Source organism: Vespa mandarinia, chromosome 4 (assembly GCF_050613455.1).
Source record: "Vespa mandarinia isolate Hongniang chromosome 4, ASM5061345v1, whole genome shotgun sequence".
Lineage (NCBI taxonomy): Eukaryota > Metazoa > Arthropoda > Insecta > Hymenoptera > Vespidae > Vespa > Vespa mandarinia.
This window is the reverse complement of record NC_140813.1, coordinates 10,560,001-10,585,000: the sequence shown is the minus strand read 5'-3', so window position 1 is coordinate 10,585,000 and position 25,000 is coordinate 10,560,001. Positions and strand designations below refer to the sequence as shown.

The window sequence follows — 25,000 nt, the reverse complement described above, 5'->3', positions numbered from 1 at the left end:
TATGTATATTTGTACGTAGATTTTTGTGTATACGTTATATCTCAGTCCAAAGAGAATCCTTAAAGCAAAAGAAAACTTTCAAATCCGCTCTTCTCCGATCGTTGTCTTTCGTTTTGAAGTAGTAGTTATATTCGCTATTACGATCTGTCTGTCATTCCACACTCGTCCTGCATAAATTTATTAATCGAAATCTCTTTTGCATGAGTTATACAGGGTGTTCAAAGTTTTAACGATAAAACTTTGTCATTATATTCTATGAGGTTAAATAAGAAATATATGTGTTATATAAATATATATCGTTTAAAGCTTTATTAAAAAGTTACGATAAAAATAAAAATTACATATAAAATGGTAATGGATAATAGTCTAACGTGAAGGAATAGATCAGCAATATTTACATTTAATCTGTTTATGCGAATTTATGTAAATATTGTTGATCTATTCTTACATTATATCGTAATAACTTTTTATCAGACCTGCTATCCGTCACTGTTTTCTACGTAATTATTATTTTTATCGTAACCTTTTTAATAAAGCTTTAAACGACCTATCTTTATATAACATTCCTTTCTTATTTAGATTCATAAAATATACTGATAAAGTTTGACTGTTAAAACCTGGGACATCCTGTGTATTTGTATATATATATATATATATATATATATATATATATATTTATATTTATATTTATATATGTATATATATTTTATATATATATATATATATATATAAAATTGAAGAAAAAGATCACAACACCAACGATTCTTTTCACGAACTTTGATAATCCTTCTAATAATCGTCTCGATCGAAGATTTGAAGAAGTAATATCTATAAAAAAAAGAAAAAATAAAAAAAGAATATAAAAAAGACAGAGACGAATATCTTGTTTCAGCTTTGACTCCAGTGATGCTGTCGTTGTCGGGTCCATTGTTAGGTGCAGTAGTAGGTGCTACAGCTGGTCTTCTATTAGTGATATTCGTGATCGTTCTCGCTGTGAGATTGCGTTATCGACCTCGCCCACAGGAGGACAAGGATTCCCATGACGATGGTGGTATGGCGAATCTCGCTGCTTCCGGTGGTACAACGACTTCGTCGCCACGAGACAAATCATCCGTCTTACCTCTAAGTGCTGACAGCATTGAAAGTTTTGAAAAGGATCCAGACATAATATCTCATACGAATGGTAAAACATCTATAAACATTTATATTTTAAGGCTAAATACGAGAGAGGGAAAAGAAATTATAACGAAAATAATCTTATCGTTTTTTTTTCTTTTTTCTATAATTTTAGAAAGTTCTTACGTGGAAATGTGCAAAGGTACGTCGCCGCGTTACGTGATACAACCAAAACGAGCTGACGCTTCTACATTCACGAACAATGTAAATATATGTTTATATATGTATATATATCTGATATTTCTTAATAAGAAACTTAGGATCATCGATCATTAAAAGAATCAATTAATAAGATTTAATTTTCATCGTGTTAGGGCTCGGAATTGACGTATGCCGAGTTATCACTACGGAACAATAGGCGAATACCTCCAAATTGCTATCAGTCGGTACAGATGTCGACCCTTCAGAGACCTCAAATATTACCAATGTCAACTGTGATACGAAGACAAGCGATGCAACAAGAACCAACTATCTACACCCAAATAGCAGGACATTCGAAATCCATTTACGTCCCACCACCACATGCCTACATGAATCGAGGTAGCGACGAATCGACGGTGGAAACTCCATTAATCGGACACGACAATAAGGTAATAAACCTTTTCTAGTTCTATCCACTTTCTCTTTTTCTCTTTCTCTTCGTCTCTCTCTCTCTCTCTCTCTCTCTCTCTCTCTCTCTCTCTCTCTCTTTCTCTCCGTTCTTTCGTTTGGTGCAACGATAAGATTTACGTCACGAACGGGGGAACAATCGTTTGCAAATACTCTCCAGTGATTCTTTCTTTTTGAACGATTCCGCAACGAAATGGGAAAGAACACAGGCTTGGTCCATTCGAGAATACCCATTCCGTTGATTAATTCGACGTTCGTAATGGTAACATTCGTCATAATTCTATTTAAACGTCGTAACTTTCGTCGTAATTCTGTTTTATCTTGAAGCGTCTTCGTAACGTTTCTCTTCGTAAAGAGAAAGAGAAAAAGAGACACTGAGATAGAAAGAGAGAAAGAAAGACAGAGAAAGGGAAAGAAAGAGAGAGAAAACACAGAAACATACCCTGTTCTGTACATTTATCTTTTCCAACTTTTATCGAACTCCGATGGTACTCTCGTATACATGTATATGGCGTAAATTGTATTTTTAACCATCGAAAGATCGAGATAAAGTTTGCCAAGCGAGGAAAATTGCATCGTTATTTTAGAAGACATAGGAACACGAAAGTAATCGTTTTCATACTTACATGAATGTTTCCTTTATTGCCTTTTCATCGAATTATTTTATGACGTATACATAGATATATATGTATATATATAAATCTATTAATAAATAAATGCACGTAATAGATATGCATGTACGTGAGTGTGTGTGTATGTATGTGTGTAATGCATATATCATATACTACTACGTATATGTAGTATTTATACTTTATTATGATATTAATATCATGATATTTTATATAAAGATATATGCGTACACACACACACACACTGCTTTACTGCATATAAGTATATGTTATAGACTGAGTTATTAGTACAGAAATTATTTATAATTCCTAGCTATTATGAATAATAGCGAACAAAATCATGCACTACATATAAATTTCACATTGTTTATCATAATTCATCATATTGATGAATCAATATGGATATTGCTATCATCTGGTCGAACAAAATAATAATAATATTAACAATAATAATATTAACAATAATAATAATAATAATAATAATAATAATAATAATAATAATAATAATAATAATAATAATAATAATAATAATAATAATAATAATAATAATAATAATAATAATAATAATAATAATAATAATAATAATAATAATAATAATAATAATAATAATAATAATAATAATAATAATAATAATAATAATAATAATAATAATAATAATAATAATAATAATAATAATAATAATAATAATAATAATAATATCTTTGTGGCGAAATACTAGAATCAGTAGGAGGGAAGAGAGGAATGGTGTATTTATTCGGCACGATTTTCGTCATAGGAGCACATTGCGTTTAGAATCGAATTGTAAATTCATACAGCGAGTAGTTCATCTTTTGCGACATTTTATTTTTTTTTCTTCTTGTTTTTTTTTTTCTTTTGTTAACAACTTTATGATGTTCTCTTATAAGGAAATTTTCAACATTGTTTCGAGGAAAAAAAATCTCGTATTTTCCCATGTGGTGTTAAGAAAGTCAAGGAGTATGAGAAAGACATGTTCGTGAAAACTCGAAAGTTAGATAAGCGATTGATGTAAATATGAGAGCACATAGCGAAGTCAATAAGTCTGCGATAATTAATTAGTCCGTGTTATAGACAGAATGATTAATAAGGCCATTGTAATAAAGTTATTATAGAAAACCATCTAAAAGAACGCAGATCTAATGGTGAAATTTATTCATCGTTACACATACCGAAAAAAAATTAAATTACCCAAATGTACCCTTGTTGATAATGTCTGATCAATTTAATAAATTAATCAATATTTATCTGGCAACGCGGTCGTTTTAGTCATTATTCATAATGGCCGGGTATTATAAATAATGACCTATTAGTTACATAATCCTTAATATATATACATATATACTATACGTATATACTATATGTATAAGTAAATTAATTAGCTAAAGAAGAAATGACTTCGCAACTGATGTTACCTAATTTATCTTTTATTATTTATTTATTTTTTCCTTTTTTCAGATCACAACGATCAGCCAATCAGGAAGCTCAATATGGCGAACCGATACACCTCCTCCCATTAACGCACCAACAACATGATTTCGTGCGAGCATGCTTATAACCTGGTATCGAGCCCAAAAGTTTCTCAATGTACCCAAAAAAAGGACACACATCGAATTACGTACGCGTTGAACGTTCGGCCGCGTTCTAAAAATGATTTTAGAAAAGTTTTAGACGCGCCTTATAGAGACAAAAAGACTATATCGACGACGACGACGAACGATGAAAGTAATGGAAAAAGCTAGCACTAGAAAATTTCTATACTTAATCACAGAAATGATTTCTCTTTTCTTTTCTTTTTTTCTTCTTTATATTTTTATAATTATCGAAATTAAGAAAAAAAAAAGAGATAGACGAAAAAAAATATGCGTCTATTCAATAAAAAATAGACAATAGTATCTTCAATATGGACGCCGGACGCCATTTTTACTATTAAAATTATCCAACCACAAATACAATTTAATTGCTTTCAATACTATCCTGAAACGAAAAATCTAATTCGATAAGAATTCAAATACCACAAAAACAACTAGGAAATTAAATATTATTATAATATTTAATGTTATTATTTGTCCAAGTATATATCGAATTGATTTTTTAGAAAAGATTGATTTATTTAAAAAAGTAAATCATAGACGCGAAGTATAAAAATGAATATAACGAAAAAATATGCATATATACATATACATATACATATACATATATATGTCTGTGTATGTGTATGTATGTGTATACAGTCAATCATTTTGAAACGAGCTTCTTTTTCCAGCCGTCCGTATGTCGACATGTCGTACGAAACGTCGAGAATTTAAAGAAAAGAAACACGAGACGATCGGTTTGATTAAAAAGTATGACTGATTTCCTATGTTGTTTCTTTCTCTTATCGATACATACTAAAGAAAAAAAAAAAAAAGAAAAAATGAAAGAAAGAAAGAAAAAGACAAAAAATATAAATATATAAATCTATTGATGTTCAGAAAACATAGATTACAAACGAATAATTAAAAATAAAGATAAAAAGAAAAAGAAAAAAGAGAAAAAAAGAAGGAAAGGAAAAAAAGGAAAGCGAATTTAATTCAAAATAATCTAATCGTAAACCAGAGGCGTATCAAATATAGAGCAAATAGGTTCTCTAGTGCTCTAGGATGTGTCAATACTATGGTAGGGGGGAAAGAGAGGAGATCCAAAAAAACTAAGAAAAATAATATTTGTTGAAGAAAATTAATATCGAGAAAGCTCGATAAGAAATAAATTGGAAAGAAGCAAAGTCGTAATATTATTCAGAAAAGAGATAAGAAATGATTGGAATAATATGAATATATTGGAGGTGCTGAGTAAGGTAGGAGGGAAATAAGGGAATTGTCGCGACCTCCGCGTTAACACCTACGCATAGTTTACGTTACATACGCCTCTGTCGTTAACGAATAATATCTAAGAAGAACAATAATTTTTTATTTCATCGTCGTAAATATTCGAAAGAAAAATTCGCATTAATATCGTTGAAAGTATTTTATCGCGAAATATCTCTTTCGGTTTTTCAAAACGTTGCGATAAAATAATTAAAATCGAGTTTAAACAAATCAAGGCTAATCTTTCTTGTTGCTATAAATATACATATACATATATATATATATATATATATATTATTTATTGTTAAAGGAGAAAATAAATTTATGAAAGAATTTGACTTCTCGATATTAGATATCGTTGATTCGAGTCTTGACTTTCGAACATTTCGAATGCAAAAAAGAATGCATATTTCTTCTTATTTTTCTGCACCTCAAATAATTCGCCATTATGTGATATAAAGGATACGCTCGTTAAATGCCATCAAATAACAATTTACAGATATATCGAGTTATAATCGTGAAACGCCAAGACGATGAATGGTTATAAAACCATTAAAGTACTCATCAATTTCGTTGCAATTTGCACAATTTGTCAAGAAGACTGAAAAATGAAAGAGAGAAAGAAAGAGAGGAGGAGAGAAAGAATGAGAGAGAGAGAGAGGGAAAAGGAGGAAGAGAAAGAGAAAAAAGAAAGAGAAGGAAACAGATATACAAAAACAAATCGACAAATCGTGTAAGGAGTATAAAAATGATTAAATAAATAAATAATTAAATAAAAAGGAGATGTGAACGAGCGTAACACGCGGAATGTATATTACTCGTACGTGCCATAAAGTAATTAATTATTCGAATGTGGTGTTACTCGAACAACTTTAGTGTTATATTGTACATCTAAATAGTATAAAATTTAGCGCAGTACGTGTTTAAAGCGACAGTTATGAGCATTCTCTCGTTTATTGAAAGATATATAGACGTATGAATGATTACGTCGATATCGATCGAAAAGAATTGATGTGTCGGTCGGGAAAAAAGAAAGGAAGAACAAAAAATAAATAAATAAATAAAGGAACAGTTTTATTCGTACTTAAGAAATTCAAATATTATATTTTTAGGAAGAGTCGTGTCGACGGTTACTTTTAACGCCGAGACTAAAGGACAAAATATCTCAGCGTGAAAGTATATGAATACGACGCCTCTCGTCTCTCTATTAATACTTTTTAACCTTCTTTCATTATTAAAAACAAAAAAAAAACAAAAAAAAAAAGCAAAAAGGAAGAAAAAATAAATAAATAAAAGGGAGAGAAAGAGAAAGGAAGAAAATAATAGAGAGAAAAAGAAGCTGTGGGGAAAAAATTAAAATGTTCAATACAATGTAACAGTTATAAAAATAATCTTATTCGTATATAAGAAGATAATCGTCTTATGTAATTTCTTCTTCTTTTTGCTTCTCTTTCCTTTTTTTTTGTTTTAATTGTAAAAAGAAAAAAAGAAAGAAATAAAACATTTTTCCTTTTCATTTACGAGTCTTAAAAAAGAAATATTAAAAATTTCAATACTTGGAAAATTTACTTTTCATAACGAAGGATACTTCTTCTTCATAGATTTTGAAACGATTATCGCATTAATCTAATTCGAATTACCGATCGACAATTCTTGTACAGATTATTCGCTGTCATATTGAGTCATATTAATCGCGCATCACTCCCCCTTTTTCCACGTGCATTTAATACGCAATGGAAAGTTTAGAATGTGTTTGTTATTTGAACTTTGTGAATGTTCGAAAATTAATCAGGGTCATCGGAATATATGTGTATATATATATATATATATATATATATATATATATATATATACACATACATATATGCAATGAAAATTTGCATTATCTAATTTTTCATAGGTACATCAAAACAAAAGAATAGTAGAAAACGACTCGTAGAAGATGAAATTAACAAGTAATGGTTCCTGAATCTAAAACTATTGAGAGAATTCATTGAAAATCATTATAATTCTATCGAAAGATTTAAATAATAACAAAACTAAATGCGATGAAATGAAGTTGTTAAAAGCGTTCATACGAAATATGAAAGTGATTTATATTCATAATAGAAGCAGTAGATTTGGAAACCTTACTTCTTGATCGAGATGATATTGGTATAGTTAACATCAAAATCAGAGAGGCCCAGTATTTTATCAAACATTGGTATTCCCAGTGTAATAATAATAATAATAATAATAATAATAATAATTATTATAATAATAATAATAATAATAATAATAATAGTAATAATAATAATAATAATAATAATAATAATAATAATATAAAAAATAATAATAATAAATAAATAAAAGAAGACTTTGATATGTTGCTAGTACGCGTTATAGATATTCAAAATGAATTTCAATATAAATCTACACCACCAAATACAGATGTACGCACGTGTATACGCGTATATGTATAAGAACATTAAAATCTTATAATTTTTAATGACTTTTAATATAGGTTTAATTATGTAAATTAAGAAAGAATAATTGTGCTCAATAAATTTAAATAAATAAGAATTTTGCCAATGCTAATATAACAATTATTATTACAATCATTTATGTTTAAATACGTAATATACGTAATAGCAGAAGGTATCATATAATTTATTTACAAAAAGTTTTGTACATTTTTGATAATAATGTACAACGGGAGACGATTCACTTATTTGATATATTTGATCAAACTCTATTAAGTATTAAGATTCTATCGATAAATTTTTAACAAGCGACGATACATCAAAAGCATCCGACGAGGCGAACACTTTCCTTTTAATCGCCTGTTCGTTCAAATTCACAACAGCCTTTTTTATTTTATTTTTCCATTCCTTTGATTCCTGAGTATTTATGGAACACATGATCACGTCATTTACATAATCTTGAAGAGTATAAGATACCACAGATACAAATATTGATTTTAAATCGTCTTTAGCTTTTTGTTTAAGAGTACTGTCTCTGCTAACTAAATTCAAAATAAATAGACCATTCTCTGTTAAACAGGAGGCTATCATTTTTAATAAATCTATTTCGAGAAATTGTTTAGGCGGACAGCTCATTCCAACGGTGGTATCCTTGCTATCAACATCAAAAAGGATAGCCGAGTACTTCTTACCTTCGGAAGCAGAATTTTTTATGAATTCTATACCATCTGCGATTTGTACTTGCATTCTATTGTCTAAAGTAAGGCCAAAATGTTCAACTGCCACTTTAAGAATAGCCTCGTCGATCTCAACAGTTGTGATTTTTAACTACAACGCAAAGAAAGATTTTTGTAAAAATTCTATCAATGAGACTGAAATATAATTAATGCTGTTTTTTTCTTTTTTTTTTTTTAAATAATATACCATACATTTGAAAAACAATGATATAGAAATGTACACAAGCCTCCACCACCAAGACCTATGATCATGATTTCATTAGAATTTGTAGAATCTAATATCATAGAAACACCTATGCTCATATATACGTGATGTTTGCAAGCCAAAAATCCATTATCTATTACTTTCTTTTTTTTACCTCGTCTGGACTTTACTGAAAATATAATATTTCTTGATATAGTTTATAACTTATTTATTGTATCACAGAGTTATACCTTCTTTTAAACGTGCTTCGCTCTGTATCACGTATGGATTATTTAAAAAAATGAGTCTTCGCAGTGTATGTTCATCCTCTTCGGTTTCTTCAACGACGAAAGAACCACTAATTTTGCTTTCACCTTCAAAACAAATTGTGCGAGCACCTATGTCTGTATCTAAAGATAGATAAGGAATGTCACTTTTATCGGGTAAAGCTGATGGAGCTAAATTGCGTACACAATCTCCAAGTTCAGTTTTTACAGCATCCCAACTTTCAAATTTATGTTCTCGTCGAAGAGTAACGATAGTAAGTCTATCCCGTCGTGTACTCTGCAATACCTGTTGCCTTCCTTCTTTGGTACTAAACAACCAATCTGTTTCCCTATTAAAAGAGTAACATGTCATTTTATATAGATTATGAAATTTTGCATTTTTAATCTTTTTTATTTCTTACTTATACGTTAGTAGAACATTATCCTTACTTTCCTTGTGGTACTATAAACGCAGCATATGATTTTGCTCCTTTAGCACGAGGTTGGTCAAGTACATAAACTGTATATCGAGGATGTTTATCACCCACTCTATGTAAATCTAAACAAATTTCTCCTATATCAGATATACTTCTTTTATCAAGGCAATTACATATTAAGGCTGATTGTTGAACCGATAATACTGCAGATATTACAGTATCTGTGGAGGATACTCTTTCAGGTTTTCCATTAGTTAATGCGATTTCAAGAATCTGTTAAGATAAAAGTAACCATTGACAATATAAAGAGTTAAATTGGTTTAGCTAAATTAATATAAGAAGTATAAATAATCTTTGTCATACCCACCGACTCTGTTAATTTTATAAATTTGGTTGCTACAACAACAAATACTGGGATAGAACTTCCTTCCTCTTGTTTAGCTTTTTCTTCGGTTTTATGACATCGTGTCACACGTATCATGAAATTATTAGCAGTGAAATATGACAAAATTTTCCTTAGAATATGTTCTTGAAGCAAACTAATACAAATGTATCTTCCACCATTACGTAAGACACGTATGATTTCCTAGAAGATATTTTTTCATTTATAAATATTTACATAAATGAATTTATTTCATATCATTCATACATATCATTTTTTCTCACGTATATTACCTTAAAATACTTATCAATTATAGATATTGTATCTTGCTTTACATTTGGCATTAAAGCATCTAAAGTACCTTTATCCAATATAACGCTAAATTTTTCATTTGGATATGTCATTTGCGTAGCATCCATTTGTTCATATATTAAATCTGGCTTATCATTCTTATTAATGTTTTGCATTTGTTTAATAACAACCTCTGACACATCTATATTAATAATATTTCTGTAAAAAAAGAGTAAATAATTGTAACTATCTGTAATGCTAAGAAAAATTTAAATACCAACCGATATCCGACATCGTAAAGCGACATACTGAGAGTGGAATTACCACATCCAACGACTAATACATCATCTTTTATTTTGATATATTTAATCAAAATATCACATAATTCAGAATATTCTCCATACCTAAAATATAAATATATGAAAGAAATGATACATAATAAAAAATATAACAAATTTGATTGACAAGAACTAACCACTCGAAGCTTTTCTTGCCACGTTTTTTGAAAAATGTATTCCAATATTCTGGTTGACTAAATTCCTCATGAGTTTTAGGTAAAAGATTCATGATCTTCTAAATAATATTCGCACATTCGCATTTAATCTAAAATTTATCGGCGTTTAATTTCACGTTACTTCATTACTTTGATATCAAATATTAAAGAATACGAAATGGCGAAAAATGAGATATAAATTTCTGTAAATATTTCTGTAAATATTTCTGAAAAAATATGAATTTTCTCGCTTTTCCGAGTTTTTTAAACACTTGTAAATAATAAAAAAACAATCATAAAGCTCAGGAAATACGATCACAGAGTTCGCTCAATATGATTCGAGATTTATGTGACTTCAGCGACGAGTGCGGAAAAAAAGTGAATTAAAAACCTTCGTAAAAACCTTCTTTCGATTCATCGTATCGGTATGTATGATTGTATAGGTAAGTACATTATGCAGTTCACGTGTCGTCAAACATAAATTAAAAAATTGAGCAAACAATGAGATATCAAACGATATATAATCATCAATTTTTACAAAAGAGCTTGTACAAGGCAAATATGTATTCCGAGAAGCATAACGAACATTTTAAAGATAGACATTGATACTTTACTCATACTCGAATAACCTTACATGTGTTACTTTTTTCGCAAATATATATATATATATATATTTATATATAATATTATATTTATATATATATTTATATATGTATATATTTACGTCCGATAATATTAATAGTATTATTAATATTATTAATAGTATTAATAATTAATTGATAATTAATATTATAAAAGAAACTTATAAAAATATTTACATTCTATTATTTTAATATTAATAATATTGTTAATATAATTAATTATTAATCTTGTATAATATTATTAACAATTAATATTTGTAATAGTTGAATATTGTAAAAGAAATTAATACATGATTATGTATTTACGTCGTTGCAAAAAATATTGCTATTGTTCGTTTTTTTTTCGTCATTTTACTGACGAATCAAAAAGATAGCAATAAATTTATGGTATCGTGCATTATATCATTGGTTATCGATGATACTTGTATAGCTATGAGGAGATAACATATACACAGTAAAGTGACAAATGGAGATCATTTCTCTTATTGTATTTATTATACATTGTAATCACGATTCCATATAGATACACATACGTATATATGGGATATAAATTTATATGAATGGGAAAAGGAAAGGATAAATTCTTGAAGAAAAAATTATTGCCAAGATCTGATGAAAGTTTATGTAATTAATTGTAAAATAACAATGAGGTCTAGTTGATGGAACTATAGAAACCCTTGGATTTTTTTCAAAATTTTTCAAAAATTCAAAAAGGAAAATGAGGTCGTAGCTAAAAGCTAATTACAATCATATCTTTGTCATACATCAGGATATAGTTTCTCTCATAAACATCATTTTGCAAATTCGATCGTTATAATAATAAATTTCTATGCATGTGTACATGTAAATTATGGAATAATATATTTCGGTATAACAACAGTACGAACATTAAATGAAACATTAACATTAAATTGACATAAACATTAAGTTATTTTGGACGATAATTATTACTAATAGATAAAGTTATTTATTATAAAAATAGTTGTTTAACGAACTATAGTCTATTCGTTTCTTCAAAGTAATTCGATTAATTAAATTTACCTATTTTTAGACGTCATTTTTGCAAAGAGAATAACATTTTTTAATAATTAGAGATAATCGTCACATGTAGAAAACCTTAATCTCTCGAATGAGTCCTTGATTATCAAAATCGGATAAGAATAGTGATCATAAGAATTCATGACATAAATCCTTGCAAACCTATGGGAAGAAAATTCCCTTAAAAGGCTTTATATGCGAATCGACGTAAAACGTAATATATAAGCTGTAAAAAAATTCACCAATCAGGTTCGACTATTTCCTCTTTTACGGATGAAATTCTCACAGCTAAAAGTTTTACGTTCAACCAATCACATTCCAACTATATTTAATTTCGATATTTAAAATTTTATGAATGCAATGCGGTAAAAGTATAGAAATTTTGAGGTTATGTATCTGTACATTGCGATTGAAATTATCAGAAGCATTGTGTTTTATGTTTTTATAAAATAAAAATTCAATAAAAAAATGGAAAGATGCAACAAACAACACTTGACACATAAGAATTGTATTTTCGCGCAATTTCTTTAACGATGAGTGTGATTGGTCGAAATTTATGTCTTATGTTAGTCATATGTCATAACGCTTACATACTACTGCTTACGTATTACGTCTTACATCGGCGCATGTGAATAAATGTTTTAAAGAATAAAACTCAACTTGATATTGAAAAACTACACAGAACAAAAATGTTGACAAATCTGCGTTCGCGTAAAATTTTCAAGTCGATATAAAAAAAAAAAGAAAGAAAAAAAAATAAATATAAGTATAAATCCTTTGACAAATTATTTTTGTAAATATAAAGTTTACGTTTGTTTTCTTTGTATTTTCTTTTTCTTTTTATTTTTATGAAAAAGATTTCCAAATAGAAGAAACATAACCTTTCTTCGAAATGACTTCTATTTCGCGCTGGACGATTTACCAATGATCGTTCATGTCACTAAGGCGACACCTATGAACACAGTTTCGTAACAACGTCCTAAATGTACTGTTGCGTCAGCCATTGAAATACTTTGGAACACAAGCTCGCACGTATCACTGGTGGTTTATTCATCGATCGAAGCATCTATTCGCGGTCAGCGAACGGTTGATTCTTGTCCTTTCCTGTTACTGAAGAAGTACGAGCATATCTAACAAAGTAAGTAAAATAAATAATTTTCTTCAATTATTAAAGTGTATTTCATTCGATCGATTGACTGACGTTTTACGCGTCATCATATTCCCTTTATCGAAATAATTTCTAATAGAATTCTTTTTGCGATACTAATATCAATGAAACAAATAAAAATTTATAATTTTTGCCATCGACAGACATGATATATTACCACGTGTAGTTTGATCGTAAATATAAGAAATATATAACTGACGCCATTCTTCAAATTCCTGCTATTTCGATTTCATCGAATGTACAAAGTGTTACGTATCTTCTTTGTCAAACATATATATATATATACACATATGCATATATATGTAAGTATATATATATATACTTACTATATATATATATATATATATATATATATATATGTGTACCTAAAGACAAGTGAAGTTATATAACTCGGCCCTGAACCAGTACCCTACTGTACTTCATTTTTGCATTTAGATTCGTTTACTTTTGGTAACCTTCGATACACTTTTGTTTCACCTTTTCTATTCTATCATTTGTACAAGGCATTTCATACATATTACTTCAGATATTTTTATCATCATTTTATTTATAAACTGATGTAAAAGAGAGATATAGAGTACTATGCTCTAAAGTATATATCGTTAGGAAATATAATCTATTTTATACATTTGGATTTTTTTATTACGAAACGACGATGTTACGTGAAAAGTTTTCCACGAGGTTATATATCGTTGATAAAATTATGGGAGAAAAAATCGATAATAAATTTTATTCCACTTACTATCAAACACATATATGAGCTGCTCATTTAATCGATTAACTACACATTTGTAAAACAAAAAGTGGAGAAATGTAATGAAATAATATAAATTGCTTATTAAAATTCCCTTTTAAATATAAATTCAAATAAACATTATAAAATATATAAAGGCTTTGGTTATATATATATATAAGTAATAATTATGATCGATTGAGAGATTAAAAAGTTATTAGAAATGTTAAGAGCAGGTAATATTTTCCTACTCCTCTTATCTATCAAGGATTGATAATCTGTACTGGTTATTTATCCGGTAAGCGGGTTTTATTACAATCGAATTTTGATTTTTATTATTTCTTTTTCTTTTTTCCTTTCTTTGTGATCATTGAAACTACTCTAATTAAACCATCTGTGATTGAACGCTTCCGTATTGTGTCGATACCGCGAAAAGGACGTACAAGCGCAGGCGCATCGATTTATTAAATATCTCGACATTTTTTAATCGCCTTTTTTTTATTTTTTTTTTTTTTTGTTTTTTTATCGAAATGCAAATATTAGATAATCCTGAGAAATATAGACGAAACGTGTGAAATAAGTTATGTACATATTCATGTACATGAGTGTACGTCCATTTATGTCAGGTTATATCGTAATTCACATGATTAATTGTCGTTCTTTTATTTTTCAATGAATCAAACTGAATGAAAGAAGGAAGAAAAAAAAAATACAAACAAACAAATAAGATGATTTATCGAATAATACTACAATGATAGTAGTGATCGCCATGTTTTTTCCCCTCTCTCGTTTAACAGAGCGCCAAGTTTGGCTCGCGTTCATTTTCATATGATCATGTGATTTTATTTCACAATAAGAATAGAACATTTGAGAAAGAACGAATTGTTATTATATTTTTTCTTCTTTTTTTTCTTTTATTTACGTCCTTTCGCGTTTTATAAATGACTAATGATTATTACAAAATGATTCGATGCTTCGAATAATCGTGCTCGTGACAAAAATCGTTCAGAGCAAACGCCTTTTGATGACGCAAGCGTTAATGATCTCCTCGACTATTTTTCTACGTAACCACTACGACGTCATAATCACGAATACGTAATACATATACATATGTATGTAGTAGTTACGATTATAAGTAGGCTATAAATTTACATAGACTATAAGACGTAATACACTGTTAAGAATTATTACCATGATATAAATCATTTAGAAATATTTCTTTTTTAATTGGAATTATTTTAATTTTATTATTATTTATTATTGTTATTTTTTTATCGTTTTAGTCAAAGCAAGAACTATGGGTGTACCAGCAGGTGATCCAGAAAAGGGAAAGAAGGTGAGTTATACATATATATATATATATATATAAATGATCATCATTTATTTGTAGTATTGTTATTATTAATTTTATTATAATTAATATTATATATATTTATTTATTATATATAATTAGTATTATTTATTCATAAAGAATGGTTGATTATATTGATTGATATTTTTAGATCTTCATACAAAAATGTTCACAATGTCACACGATAGAAGCTGGCGGCAAACATAAAGTAGGTCCTAATTTACACGGTCTGATCGGTAGGAAAACTGGCCAGGCGCCCGGTTTTGCGTACACGGATGCTAACAAGGCTAAAGGTATATTCATTTAACATTTTCAATTTTATTCCGTTTATATATTTAACCTTTATTTCTAATCATATTTATTTTTTCAGGTATCACTTGGAACAAGGATACGTTGTTCGAATATTTGGAAAATCCAAAGAAATACATTCCCGGCACGAAAATGGTGTTCGCCGGTTTGAAGAAACCACAAGAACGTGGAGATTTAATCGCTTATTTAGAACAAGCATCGAAATAAAATCGCTGTGCCATATCGAAGGTGGTGAAAAACAAATTTTCGTGCGGGTTGAATGTCACGCAAGATATCTTAGTACGATTATCATCTTCATTCTTGCGTACGTTTATCTCACATTTCATTAAAACTCATTTTTAACAACTCTCCTCCTTCTGCCACTAAAAAAAAAAAAAAAAAAACAACAACAACAAAAGAAAGAAAAGCGTTTTCTCGATATTTAAATAGTGATGAATTGTTATTATTGTTAATAAGTAGGTATACAGTGTTGTAACTATGTACATTGACAAAGGGGCTTGGCTAGAACTAGCCCCATTTCTTCATTCACGAAGATATTCCGGTGCTCGTGTCACAGATGGCTGAGCCATTTGCTAATCGTACACCGTAATTATTTATTATCATTGTACCGATCGAATCATTCGACTAATGTTTGTCTTCTCTGTACAACGTACCAACGTCAGAATACAGATTCGATGATAAATTTGTAATGGTCTTTAACTTTTTTTTTTACAAATGTCCTTTTAATTAACCCTTTGCACTTGGTAAGGCATAACTATGTCGACATTCATAATATGATGAAATACGATAAATCGTAACTTCACTGAGACACGTGATCATTAATAGATCTTTTCTTCGATAAAACAACATATCTTCTTTTAATTTTTCATCCAGCGGTGTCGTAAAAATGTTTTATAACTGCTGGATAAGTGGTTATGTTGAAAAATTAATTAAAATTGCAAAGGATTAATTTTACGAAAAGAGAAATGATCGATGCGAATATACTTTTCGATTTTCTATTACGTCGCGATCGTTTTAATAAGACTTAGTTTTTTAATAAGACTATATGGCGACCATTTAACTAGATCTTTCGAACGATAAGACACGAACGAGGAAGGATGCGGTTAAAGCGGTAGGAAACCAATCTTGGTTTATACACGAATTGGTTAAACTGAATCCTTTACTGGGAAAAAAGAAAAAAATTTCATTTAGTCCTAACTTGTCGTTTTACGATAACGCGTGTGCTCATAATATTTTTCTAAAAAGAAAAAGAAAAAAGGAAAACCTTCGAATTTCATATTAATCAATCATGGAAAGTGATCATCATTCCTCGTCGGCGGATAATTCAGAGGATAGTGCCTCTTGTGTTTTACGAAAAGGAGAAAAAAAGTCATTGAGACTTCACTTGACTCGCGTCTTTAGTTCGAATTCTCTACGTAGTCCTAAAAGTCCTTCGGGGTTTTGCGATTCTCAAAGATCGAGTAGTAACCTTAGCGTGAGTCCTATCGTCAAATCGAGACACTCCTGGCATATTCATTTTCGCAAAAACAAAAACAGTACATCCTCTTCGCAATCCTCTGAAAGTGGATTTTCCTTATTTTCGTCAACAAAATCGACGACGAACGAAACATTTTTAGATTCACCAGAAATGAGTCCTAGGAGTTCGAAAAATTCTTACTCTCCAATATGGGACGCTAGCAATGGGTAAGTGAATCCAATATCTTAATTATAATTCTTTGGCATCGTTAAAAAAAAAAAAATAAAAAATGGAAAAGAAAAATCCATTACATTTCTATCTACATTTAAACGATTATGAATTAGGTCGTAACTACAATATTTTCTAACTCTATTTGAAATAGTATTATTGAAATACGAGAATAAAGAGAAAAAGGAAAAAACTATAAATCTTGACTAATCACAATATGCTAAGATACAAATGGAAATTGAAAAGGACGTTAATGTCGTTTCGATTTATTTCTAACGATATAATTTACTCGTTTCATTTTTTCAAATGATAATAATAATCAGAAATGATTAACAACTCGAAATTACTTTTCATTGGTCGAAAGAATACGCTTTACTTTATTTATTTCTTTTTTTTTTGTTCTTTCTTTTTATCTCATGACTTTTTATCTCGTGAAGTGCAAGCATTCACGAATCTAATCATACTTATGTCATGGAAATAACTAAAAAGAAAAATTCTAAAGGCTAGAAATATAGTCGATTACCAATTACTGGGTTGTCGGAGTAAGATAACTTTTATCGCATCTTTAACAGGCCGACCTGCTGCTGTTGCTGTTGCTGCTGCTGTTGCTACTGGTATTAGTTGTTGTTAGCTATTAGCCGTTAGCTTCATTGAGATTAAGCTCATACGAGAGGAAACCCTCTTTGACGATGTTTATATTGCATATATGTGTCGTTGGAAATCTAAAGTAGAGGGAAAATTGCGTATCGATCGTAAGAATATTACATTCTGATTATTCGCTATATCTACTTCATGAATAATACTGATAAGGAAGAAATCTCTGATTTATCAAAGAGCTTTTTATTCATTTTAGAATATTTATTTTATATTTTCGCATAATATCCAAATAGATTTCTAAATTTCTCTATATTGTTACGCGATATTTAAATATATAAAACAAAAATTACGAATATTTGTCACGTAATATTCAAATAGATCACAAAAATTTGACACTGATCACGTGATATTCAACACCGAGCTCAAATATGTCAAACGTTGTCACAGAATATTTAAATGGATCTCGACTTTTTAACATTTATCATGTGACATTCTCTTATTAAATCTAATTAGACCTAAACTTTTTAACATTTGTCACGTGATACTCAAGTAGATCACAAAAAATTTGACATTGATCACGTGACCGAACTCAAATATGTCGAACATTGTCATATAATATTCAAGTGGATCTCGAGTTTTAGATGCTTGTCACGTGACATTCTCTCTCTAGATCTAATTAAATCTAAACTTCTCAACATTATGTCATGTGTCATTTAAATAAATCTAAACTTTTCAACAATTGTCTGGTGACATTCGAGTAGACTTCAGTCATCATTTCAAGTTGAACATTTTCAACAGATTCAAGAAAATATAATCGAACAATATATAATGAATATATATATATATAAGAAATTTGAATGTATATATGTATGTGTGGGTGTCGAATCAGAATGGATGTATAAATGAATCGTCGAAGAAGAGGTAGCAATCCTTCGCGCAGGAAAACGAGGGAGAAGATGTCGGGTCGATGCAGCGCCGGCGCTGCGGAAAGCGGCGCTGCGGAACGCGTTCCCACCAGGTCGGTTCTCTCTCTTTCTCTCTCTTTCTCTCTCTCTCTCTCTCTCTCTCTCTTTCTCTTCTCTCTTTCTCTCTCTCTTTCTTTCTTTTCGCGTACCAAGAGCGCAGCTCCTCTCCTCGCACAAAGCACACTACACGAAGCGCTTCGGAGCAGTGTAGAACGGGCTTTGGTACGAGAGTTCTTCTCTAGCGAGCGACTAGGAATTTAATCGAAAATACACATACGCAAACAACAGGTAAGTCGCGAATATTTTTTTTATTTTTCTTTTTTTCTCTCCTCTCTCTTTTATCTACTCATTTTTCTCCCTCTTTCTCTCTCTCTCTCTCTCTCTCTCTCTCTCTTTTTCTCTCTCTCTCTCTCTTTCTTTCTCTTTCTGTTTTTTCTCTTTTGATCTCGAAAAAATGAAAGAAAAATCACTTTTGTTTTTTGTTTTTTGTTTTTTCTTTCAAACGCATGAGATATAATATACATACATAGACACGTACATACATACATATATATATATATATACATTGAATTTTTAGAGAGCCTAGACGATTCCAATAATAATAATGATAATAATAATAATAATGAATATAATCATTCTTGAGTCTGACAGTGATCGATTTCTATCTATTCCAAAATGGAACTTCTTTCTTTTATTCTCGATGTTGGACTCTTCCACTTATATTATTCGGATACGCGCCTAATTCATCCATCTATTCTAATTATTTTAAAAATATCTTTGAGATTTAATTGATTTTACTTGAATCATTTTCATTGATAATTTCAATAAATTTATTTGACGTAGGTTTTTTTTGTTAATGTAGATAGATACTTTAAATAGATTTTAGATAGACTCGAGTAATCTATGCCAGACGTCATTGACTTATTTCACGATAGACCGAACGGACGTATGTGTATATGTATATACATGTATGTGTATATATATATATATGTACATGTCCATATACGTTGATCAACGAAGGTAATGTTTTAACGTATATAATCGTCGTGCGTGTCGCGTCGCTGCCCTTGCGCGGGCAATTGCTCGTTCCTGTAATTGCATCTTTCATAGACCGTGACAGAAACGTAACGCGTGTGTCTCGATTTTTATATTTTAATTCAAATTATTATGCATCATACATACTTTCGATCGATTAAACATTTCTCTTCTTTTACATTATTTTCATTTATAAATGCACGCCGAAGAAAAACGACAAAAAAAAAGTAAACAACTAACGTCCGTCGTTCATTTTGTTTCTTATCATTATTAAATTATTAATTTAAAAAAGAAAAGAAAAAAAAGAAGGGAAATAAAAAATTGCCCGAAATTCAAATCTCTTATTTGTATTCGTAGCATTTTTTCTTTTTGTTTTTTTTTTTCAAACGACAATATAAAATTCATTTAACTGGTGCTGATAGCAAACACCACGGATTTGATATTATCGGGTAAAGAAGAAATGGCCTCGAGCAACGAACGAAATTTAGGGCAGGCCGATTCCCGGTTCACGCGCAGAGATACATAGATACTTAGTAGAAATTTAGTGATATACAAAAATCAAGCATGTACGTATTACCACCAGTCTTTTCTCTTTTCCTACTATTCCCCTTTTTTTCTCCCTATATATATATATATATATATATATATAGTATATGTATATACTATGTACAGATGTGTATATGTATATATATATATATATATATATATATATATATATATACGCATACATACGTAGCCTGCATCATCGGGCAAAAAGTAGGTCTAGGGAATCAGCTGACCGAAAGAGGCGCGTGCGCTTCAGGAACGCGATCAGCGCGATTCGAAACGCCCACCAAAGTACACCTACGCGACTGGAATCCAGGAAACAGGAATACCGACTCTTTCGACATTATTCAAACTAAAACGAAATGTATTACTGATTAAACGACATTATTATAGCAATATTTATATTCATTAGTCTCATTTTTGATCGCAACCAATCAATCAATCAGCTGTTTCTTATAATCGCTTTCGTAATAATAATAATAATATTAATAATAATACGAGATTTTTTGTTTATTTAATTTTGTTCCTCTTATCTGTTGTTATTTTTCACAATTTTTGAAACTCGATACACAGAAAAGGCCGAGGTGTCGGGTTTCTTTCATTGTTTATTTATTTTTTCCTTTTTTTTTTTCTTTTACTTGCCGCCAAGAGTCGTCGTATCATTTCATAACACGTTATTCGCATCGACCTTGACCGAATGGGCGTCCGGTAATACACGTACCTATGTATTTAAAGTACATATTGTACATACGTATGGATAAACAAAGTCGAGGGTGAAACGGGACACTGTGTTCGAATAAAAAAAAAAAAAGGAAAAAAAATACCGAAAGGAAGGAAGGAAGGGCAATCCATGATGGAGATCAATAGCTTCGTAGGAATTTCAATTGAAAGGAAAGCTCTCGACGATTAGGTTTACGAACATAATCGAAAATGTGATTAACTCGTGGATCCTTTGGCTTTAACAAATAAAACGCGTATTCTATTTTCTTCGAAGATACATACGATTAGGTTGGACATTTTGAAGGTAAAGTAAAAAGGAAAAAAAAATTAAAATGAAAACAAAGAGAAAGAAAAAAGTAATAGGACGACACGTGAGAAAATCTCGTTAGTATGTCAGATTATAATAGGATTATAAAATAGATCGAAAAGTAGTTAGATACTCAAAACGTTGGTTAGATGTCCTTTTTAAAAGATAAAACAATACTTGGAAATTGTTGTTAATTATTTAATCCAAGCAATGACATTTGATAGTAATGATAAACTTTCATTATTACGTAATTTTATTTTAAATAAAAATCTTTGCAAGTCGAGGAATGATCTATTTGGTTTTTTCATTTTCTTTTCTTTCATTTTTTTCATTTCATTTTTTTATTAATTCTTTCCGTTTTATCTGTCATTGTATCTAAATAACTAAGTACGTAAATACATAAGTACATATATACTTTCATATCTGACATTACCTACAGTAATATCGATTATCTTAACCCTCTACGATTCGATGTATTTTTAATACGAACAACTACTGTTGAGGAAAATTTTCTTGGATCGTTAGATGGAAATAACTATTATTATTTCATTCAAGCCGACAAATCAAATTGATCCGTGACTTTTCGTATTTCCGTGATCGCAAAGTAAATACAAGTAAATAGAGAAATTAAGTTCATCAGGAGGGAAAGAAAGAGAGAAATAGAGAGAGAAAGAGAAAGAGAGAGAGAGAAAGAGAGAGAGAGAGAGAGAGAGAGAGAGAAGATTAAGAGAAAGGAGGAAACGATCAACAACGAGGTACTTAAATGTTACTATGTTGAATCCTTCATCGAATTTATATCTTTTTTCTTTATATCCATATTTATATCATAGATGTAAAAAATAGATCAAAGAATTATAATTAGAAAGTACGATAGTCTAGGCTCGAAAATTTCAATGACGCTAATACACTTGCGTCAATACAGTTGCTGGGTGAAGAGTGCAAATTATACACACATAGTCAAACACACAGAGACACAAAGAGAGACGAAGATAGACAGAGACAGAGATAAAGAGACAGAGAGAGAGAGAGAGAGAGAGAGAGAGATAATAATAACCGTGTAAGGACGTTGGGAACGGCCGTTAAATCGCTTCTTCCGCTTCAGGTATGAAGTACTCGCCGCAGCAGCAGCAGCAAAAGGAAAGAAAGTCGGAGAGTGAGGTTGGTTCGGTTGAATTGACACCGAATCGTGAGACTAATCAACGTAGCTCGATGGCGTCAATGGATAATCCGAAAAACAACGGTTCTTCATCATCGAGTTCTCTCGCTAGAAGGACGATTTGTCGCTCACCGTCGAGCGGCATGTTTGCCTGGATGCGTGTCTTTCGGTTGGCCTCGATGTTACATCAGGTTGGCTGCTAGGAACGAATCGGCTTACGTGACGTCGCAGCAGCAGCAGTAGCAGCAGCAGCCATAGCAGCCATAGCAGCAGCAGCAGCAGCAGCAGCAGCAGCAATAGCAGCAGCAGCAGCAGCAGCAGCAGCGGCAATAATTGTCAGCCGATATACACTTTGTCACGATCCTATCGAGTTTTTCGGGTCGTATTTAGAGATATTTTAACAAAACAGAGTTTTAACGAAGATGTAACAAGAGCGACAGATAGATAGAAAGAGATAAAGAGAGAGCGAGAAAGAAAGAGAGAGTGTATGTGAGAGAGAGAGAAAGAGAGAGAGAGAGAGTGAGAGTGAGAGTGTGAGAAAGAGAGAGTGAGAAAAAAGATTTCTAACTTGTCGCGTTGCGATTTTGACCGATGTACCCTTGCCCCCTTCCATCCCTACCTTACCATATTCTATCTCAATCTTTTCTAATCGTTTCTTTTGATTCCCTAATATTTTCTATCTTCATTTTATCTTCTTCTCTAAGGCGAAATCTTCGACGTAGAGACGACCGTTGCTCGATCATAGTGCGTTACGCAATTACGTGTTAACAGCCACGGGCGGTGTACTAGTTACGAGCACGCCTACTACTACTATTACCACTATTACTACTACTACTATAGTAATACTATTACTACTACTACTATTACTACTACTATAACTACCACTACCACCACTGTTACTGTTGAACACAGAGTAACACGTTTACTCCTGTTATAACGGGTATAAATAGAAAAAAGATCAGTCAGAAATTCTCGGTTCGTTGATTGATCGATCGCAGTCGTTGATTAGTCAGCTTCCAAATCGAAGATCCTCCTCCCGCCACCCCTTTTTTTTCTTCTTTCTTCTTTCCAGGGTATTTTTTTCTCATTTTTTTTTCTTTCTTTTTCCACCCTTTCCCTACCCTTAAACGCTCGATGCCTCAATCTTTATTCTCGTTTAATCTGCTTAATCGTTCAAACGATCTTCTGCCTAACCTAGATACACGATTTGTCCAAACAATCATCTATTTTTTATCGAACATTCCAATTCTCTTACGAAAGACGATAAGATACCAAATTCATCTTTCTTTTACATCGGATAAAAAAAAAAAAAGAAAAAGGAGGAAAGAGAAAAAGCGCGCATGCTTCAGGTATCTAATAAGATTCAAATTTACGCGTAACTTCTATTCCCTTTATGTTTATTTATCTTCATCGTCGTTACTATCGCCATGATCATCTTCATCATTTATTATTATTATCATTATTATCATTATTATCATTATTAATTATTATTAATTATCGATATTATTATTATAATTATAATAATAATAATAATAATTATTATTATTATTATTATTAATATTTAAGCAATGTTATCACGTTGAATCGTTATGCGAATATATTTTATCATAAGGTGGCAAGTTTCAAGAAATAAAATTGTTTGCTTTACCGGCGCGATGGGTGAGCTCTATCCTAAGCCAATCTTTTTTCGTGGAGATGAAGAAAAAAGGCGACAAAGGTATGTGTCCGTACGAGAAAAGAACTTCGTGGGAGAGCTCGAGAGGAAAGAGTAAAAAAGAAAAAACAAACGAACGAACGAACAAACAAAAGGAATAAAAAAAAAAAACAAATTCGATCGCGTTGAACGAGAACCATATAAAGGTATACCGAGTGTGAAGGTGTAATTAGGTAAGAAGTAAAAAATCATTGGAGAAAAATACGAAAGAGATGGAGGAGTAGGAGGAGGTAGAGAAGTAGGAGGAGTAGGAGGAGGTAAAGAAGGTGAAGGAGATGGTGGAAATGATAGCGAGCGAAAGTGAGTCATTCGAGAGGAGTTAAGTATAGTACGCGTGCTTTAATATGCTCCTTCGTGCGGTTCACATTCGCAACGAAGTGGAAAATTCAAAATGGCTACCTGACAGGACGAAAGAACGCAAAGATGACAAGATCTCTAAAGATTTTATAATGGATAATGATCTCAGCGCATTCTTTGATTCTAACATCTCCTATCTAAATCGCGGAGGA

The 25,000-nt window shown here is 30.6% G+C and overlaps 4 protein-coding genes and 1 long non-coding RNA gene across 6 annotated transcripts in view; 4 read left to right on the top strand and 1 right to left on the bottom strand.

The window, feature by feature from the left end:
- The window catches only part of LOC118443002 (nephrin), a 28,412-nt gene extending 20,777 nt beyond the window's left edge, over window positions 1-7,635 (top strand). Inside the window, exons 13-16 of the mRNA XM_085656607.1 lie at window positions 893-1,183; window positions 1,292-1,380; window positions 1,491-1,766; window positions 3,888-7,635. Coding sequence (XP_085512733.1) covers window positions 893-1,183; window positions 1,292-1,380; window positions 1,491-1,766; window positions 3,888-3,965 — 734 coding nt within the window. The 3' untranslated portion in view covers window positions 3,966-7,635. The remainder of the gene's footprint in view (window positions 1-892; window positions 1,184-1,291; window positions 1,381-1,490; window positions 1,767-3,887) is intronic.
- A 168-nt stretch (window positions 7,636-7,803) lies between these two features.
- Window positions 7,804-10,882, bottom strand: LOC118443071 (eEF1A lysine and N-terminal methyltransferase homolog). 2 transcript variants are annotated; one of them, XM_035869527.2, is made up of 8 exons: window positions 10,510-10,882; window positions 10,316-10,438; window positions 10,037-10,253; window positions 9,729-9,947; window positions 9,375-9,634; window positions 8,910-9,274; window positions 8,667-8,848; window positions 7,804-8,565 (listed from the first exon to the last, which is right to left on the bottom strand). In XM_035869527.2, the coding sequence occupies exons 1-8, from the start codon at window positions 10,599-10,601 to the stop codon at window positions 8,017-8,019; spliced, it is 2,007 nt and encodes a 668-aa protein (XP_035725420.1). In that variant the 5' UTR covers window positions 10,602-10,882; the 3' UTR covers window positions 7,804-8,016. The 2 variants fall into 2 exon arrangements, with proteins under 2 accessions (XP_035725420.1, XP_085512407.1); XM_085656281.1 differs by lacking the exon at window positions 10,510-10,882 and having other exon boundaries at window positions 10,344-10,438.
- Window positions 10,883-13,185: 2,303 nt separating this feature from the next.
- Window positions 13,186-16,456, top strand: CytC (mitochondrial cytochrome C). Its single transcript, XM_035869528.2, has 4 exons — window positions 13,186-13,344; window positions 15,391-15,443; window positions 15,610-15,751; window positions 15,829-16,456. Exons 2-4 carry the CDS (start codon window positions 15,405-15,407, stop codon window positions 15,972-15,974), a joined length of 327 nt encoding a protein of 108 aa, XP_035725421.1. The 5' UTR covers window positions 13,186-13,344; window positions 15,391-15,404; the 3' UTR covers window positions 15,975-16,456.
- A 557-nt stretch (window positions 16,457-17,013) lies between these two features.
- The window catches only part of LOC118443070 (rap1 GTPase-activating protein 1), a 111,420-nt gene continuing 103,433 nt past the window's right edge, over window positions 17,014-25,000 (top strand). Inside the window, exon 1 of the mRNA XM_035869522.2 lies at window positions 17,014-17,450. Within this exon, the coding sequence (XP_035725415.2) occupies window positions 17,056-17,450 (395 nt within the window). The 5' untranslated portion in view covers window positions 17,014-17,055. The remainder of the gene's footprint in view (window positions 17,451-25,000) is intronic.
- On the top strand, window positions 19,086-24,111 carry LOC146873085 (uncharacterized). The gene is made up of 2 exons (XR_014982095.1): window positions 19,086-19,301; window positions 22,724-24,111. It is a non-coding gene; the product is annotated as an uncharacterized LOC146873085 (long non-coding RNA).

Excerpts from the sequence above, each read along its gene's own strand:
- LOC118443071 (XM_035869527.2), bottom strand. The coding sequence starts at position 10,601 with ATGAATCTTTTACCTAAAACTCATGAGGAATTTAGTCAACCAGAATAT. Across the intron at positions 10,439-10,509 it reads GGCAAGAAAAGCTTCGAGTG|GTATGGAGAATATTCTGAAT; the intron begins GTTAGTTCTTGT and ends TTTATATTTTAG. Across the intron at positions 10,254-10,315 it reads CTTTACGATGTCGGATATCG|AAATATTATTAATATAGATG; the intron begins GTTGGTATTTAA and ends CTTTTTTTACAG.
- CytC (XM_035869528.2), top strand. The coding sequence starts at position 15,405 with ATGGGTGTACCAGCAGGTGATCCAGAAAAGGGAAAGAAG. Across the intron at positions 15,444-15,609 it reads ATCCAGAAAAGGGAAAGAAG|ATCTTCATACAAAAATGTTC; the intron begins GTGAGTTATACA and ends TGATATTTTTAG. Across the intron at positions 15,752-15,828 it reads GGATGCTAACAAGGCTAAAG|GTATCACTTGGAACAAGGAT; the intron begins GTATATTCATTT and ends TTATTTTTTCAG.